The following is a 4,827-nucleotide window of genomic DNA, read 5'->3' on the forward strand; positions in this document are numbered from 1 at the left end:
CTCTAATCATACCTGCTTCTACTTTTATAGTATTCTTCCTGAAATCCAGCCTCTTCTATATATAGCCTTGCGTTCAGACAGCGTGAATTTGGAAAAGACTTCGCCGCTTAGAACCAGGTTTTTAGGAACACACACTAGCCCGGACTGCAAAATCTTGGTCTCGCTGAGTATCAGGAGCAAGGTCTGATCGAGGCAGCAACGTATGAGTACGTCAGTCACCAAAATCAAAGATTTCGTGTGCGAGATTGCGTACAAAATCTGAGGCAGAAGCAATGTGTGTATATTGAAGACTTCGCTTGAATATTTTTAGGATTGGCTTTAAGCTGATATTTGCTGAGATTCCACAGAAGCCGGATTCAACAAGGTCGTCCACGTAAGTAAAAGAAACTATAGCCGGTATACGCCTCAGCTCACCCAGGTCAGGAATATAAAGTCCACTTGATAAAGCTACAGACCTGTAAGAAGCCTTCCTAGAGCAAGGGCCCCGCTGATAACTAGCCAGCTAGTCATCATGCTTATAGAAATATCCCCTGTCCAAGAAACGAAGATTTTGTTGGCCGTGGTGAGCAGCTTGATAAGCTGGAAGAGCTGCTGTTTTCCCCAGGCCACCAACACAAGGTTGCGATCACCGGGCTCGGCGGTGTTGGCAAAACACAGGTTGCTCTCGAGCTTGCTTACCGAACCCAGCGGACGCGACCAGAATGCTCAATCTATTGGATCCCTTCTGCGAACTTTGAAACTCTTCAACGAACGTATCTTGAAATTGCCCAACAGCTACAATTACCAGGACTCGAGGACGAGCAAGCTGATGCCAAGAAGCTCTTGAAAGATTACTTATGCCACGGTAGCGCGGGCCAGTGGTTGCTGATCTTCGATAATGTAGATGATACCAGCATGTGGTTTGGCAAGCAAGAAGGCAACACCGAGCCATGCGGGTTGAGAGAATATATTCCATGGAGTGAAACGGGTAGCATGCTTTTCACTACACATTTCAAGAAGATCGCCACAAAGCTCGCAAAGCGCGTGATCGCAGTTCCAGAAATGGACGAGGCAAAAGCGATCGAGCTTCTTGGCAAACGCTTGGGGGATAAGTCTCTCCTGCAAGATAGAGATCAAGCTGCGCTGCTTCTCAAGCAGCTGGCTTACCTGCCCTTGGCGATTGTACAGGCTGCTTGTTATATCAACGAGAATTGTCTCGCTGCGCTTTCGGAATACCGATCGCTCGTGTTAGGGCAGGAGGAAGAGGTGATTGATCTTCTGAGCCAGGATTTTGACGACGATCAGCGACCTCATAATGTGACAAACGCGGTGGCTACAACCTGGCTTGTATCCTTTGAGCGAATTCGGGGTACCAACCCCTTTGCTGCTGATTGTAAGCTGATGGGAGTGCTGTTGGGACTCCACTGTCAGAAACTCAGTGGGCATTTCCACTTGATCCTTCCCGCCATGCAGTAACTTTTGAACTGCCTTTTCCCATGCTCTAAGAAGAGAAGTTAATCCATGCTTTCTGTAAAGGGATATACATAGTAGCTATACTGGCTTGCACTGTTGCAGGCTTTACATACCATCTATTTTACCCATCTACTCACCTCACTCTGTGATCCCACCATCTCTGCCGTCTCACAACCCATATAATCTAGAGGCAGCTGTGAGGCTCTTACTAACTAGACTAAGAAAGCTAAGTATATTACAGGTTAGTATTTACAGTACTTAATTATAGAGTACACACAGAGTTCACTCTGCAGCTCCTTAGTACCAGAAGTAAAATTAGTAATCCTTCCTAGTCTCTATACTATTCTAGATATAATATCACAGGACACCATGCAGGCCATAAATACAGGCTTAGATATTTTAGGACAGGCAATCTTTAAGGGTCTCTATGATGACTATATGAAATTTGGCAAATGGAACAAGGGTTAGCCAGCAGGTTGAGGTTGATGAGGTTCCGATGTATACAGATACCATTTGCACTATATGCTAAATCAGAGAATTCTATCGCACTGCGTCTTACCGTAAACACAATCAGTAGCTCAAGCATTCAATCCATAGCCTACACTGGCTCGTGGACATGAAGTCACGTGATATTGAGATCCCCCCTTGCTTCATTTTTTAAGGTTTCGATTCCTCATGGTATCTGATTAGAGGCATCTGTCAAATCTGCTCCTGATCCCGGATGAGTGGTGAGGACGTCTTAATAATCTCGACTTTGAGTTTGACAAGATGAATGTTTTACTTGATCCCATCGAGTCACGAATAACTCTTACTCACGATGACCGAGAGATTAGATATGCCCAGCCATTGGCGCCCCCATCACGGCCTCTGAGTCGCTGGAACCATTGGAGCTCCCTATTGCGGAGAAGCCAAGTGGGGAGCAGCAGTCACGGTAGCCACCATTTATGATCTTGATTGCTGATAACGGCCTTCGCTTACACGACCTCATCATCTCATGGAGGGTGATAAGGGACGATGGTTTGCCCACGGCTCACTAGAGCGGGATGATCCTGCCTTTCTTGGACGATAGCTCGTTATCATAAGTGTCCTAGCAACCTTCCCCTGTACCGACGGGAGATAGTGGTCGCATGTTACTGGCTGGTTGCAACTCAAGGTTACCTATCATGGCGGGCTGTCATTGTGGGTGTATGGAGTAGACTACCACCAGGTTTTACCTCTCTATCAAGGCAGTTTATTGGGTCATGACGCAACATAATTTCTTATCTTATCCAAGGCATGGATGTGTTTATATTCACATGAATTTCTCTTGATGGCCTGGAGTGGTTGTGTTGTGTTACTGGAGTGCACCAGTGAATTAATAGTGTGTCTTGTGTTGTACACCTCATCATCTCTTTGTGTCTTGCCAATAAGCACTGCATCCTTCATCACAGGGCTACAATCTGTACAGGCAGTATGGCTCAAATCAGGCAATGGGCTGAAAAGCTCAAGGTGCTATCAGAGCCTGGACTAAGCAGTGCTCAGTTGATGTTAACAAATAAAGACTTGCACCCAGGTGAGATTCCATTGTGCATCAGCTTATTCGACTGCATTGTTGTCTTAGAGCCTGTTGGAGGTCTATGATTGAAGTGAAGCTTACCTGTGTTCTTCGTTGCAGTCGAGCCTGACCGGCGTCAGTGGCAATGGTTCAATTTTATTGCTTTCTGGATTGCCGATTCGCTGAATATTGTGAGTCGCATGCGCGGAATTGTCGCATGTTTGGGGCAGGCTGACAGGCTGAACTGATTGGTATAGAACACTTGGATGATCTCCTCTTTGATGATTGTTAATAGCCTCTCCTGGTGGCAGTCTTGGATCTGTATTTAGGTTAGATACTTTATTACAGGAGTGTTTATCTATCTTACTAGTTATATTAGTGTAAAATATCATATTCTATTCCTAGTTACTATATAATCTAGTTTTAGAATCTGGGGCTCCTTTTAGCTAGTTCTAAACTGTACTATTATAGCTATCATCTAGTACAGAGTGCAGTCATATATTAGAGATAAGTCTGTCACTAACAAGTCAGGCAATAGTAAATTCAGGGGATTAATCAGCCATTAACAGGATAATGTGTTACTATGATAATCAAGGCCATCTAGCCTAGCTATATCTATCTTTATAACTCCCTTTCAGCTAGTACTAGTGTTATAACTAAGGACTTTATTAGCTTTTTCCTCTTCTAGCTACTATTATTACCTACTCTATAGTTCCTAATCTATAAGATCTAATATCTATTTACTACTAAGGTAATTTACTCTCTAATTACTGCTATAGCTTTCTTTATATAGTTAATTACTTATATAAATAGTATTAGACTAATTATATACCAGCCTAATACAGTCTACAGAAGCACTCTTACCTAGGTAATTATAAAGGTAATTATAAGCTACCTAGGAAACTTTACTACCCTTATTATAAATAATCCTAACTTTTTAAGATTTATAAAAAAGCTAAAGGATATATTATAGTTATAGCTATTAATAATTCTAATTAGTTTTAGTATTACTTTATTTATTAGTATTATTATATCCTTAGCTTCTACCATCATCTATAATAGGGACCCTGTATAGAATCTACTTAACCTACTAAGAATATTCTTAGATAGAGCTAGCTTAGGTAAGAGATTTAGAATCTTTATAATTACTACTAGTTTTATACTTATACAGCTAGGAATAAATATTTCTACTAATTCTATATCTACTAGTATAGACTTGACTGCTTTACTCCTATACTACCTTAATATTCAGCATGGTAGCTATATCTGTGCTGCAGTTAGTTTAGCTATATATCTGATATGCTTTACTTATCTACATTTCCCTATAAGAGCAATCCACTGACTTCTATAGTGGAACCTTGTGTCTTTATCTAACTAGTTCACTATATATCTCTTAGCTTATTCTATCTTTCTATCCACTATTACAGGTCCTATAATCTACAACTACTATCTTAACTATAAAGGCTACCTTTAGATTAAAGATCTATTTAATACTAGTAAGCATAGACTATATTACTTTATCTTTAGTTTCTCCTAGTATATATATACCTTATATCTCTCTAGCATCCTTATTAATATTATTAGCTTTATAGGCACTATTAGTTATACTATATTAAAGGGAGCTAAGTATATTTATAATATTAATTACTTTTTAGGCTTCTTTATCTTAGCTATAATATACTACATCCTTACCTATATCTTTCCTTTGCCTGTAACTAGTAATAGATAGAATAAAATTAATTCTAATAATAAGGTAGCCTATAGATAGGAAGTGGACTTAGATAACATGTATATGCTAAGGGAAGTAAGCTTACTAGATAAGGAGTTAGGTTTAGATCAGA

At 40.6% G+C, this 4,827-nt stretch overlaps 1 protein-coding gene across 1 annotated transcript; it reads left to right on the forward strand.

Annotated features, from left to right (window-relative positions):
- Nucleotides 1-272: 272 nt before the first annotated feature.
- On the forward strand, nt 273-1,455 carry Aspvir_000116 (uncharacterized protein; the record flags this gene model as incomplete). Its single annotated transcript, XM_043265260.1, has 3 exons — nt 273-278; nt 348-373; nt 522-1,455. 3 exons carry the CDS (start codon nt 273-275, stop codon nt 1,453-1,455), a joined length of 966 nt encoding a protein of 321 aa, XP_043121195.1.
- Nucleotides 1,456-4,827: the final 3,372 nt, after the last annotated feature.

The sequence above is a fragment of the Aspergillus viridinutans genome (assembly GCF_018404265.1).
Source record: "Aspergillus viridinutans IFM 47045 DNA, scaffold_1, whole genome shotgun sequence".
NCBI classification, from domain to species: domain Eukaryota; kingdom Fungi; phylum Ascomycota; class Eurotiomycetes; order Eurotiales; family Aspergillaceae; genus Aspergillus; species Aspergillus viridinutans.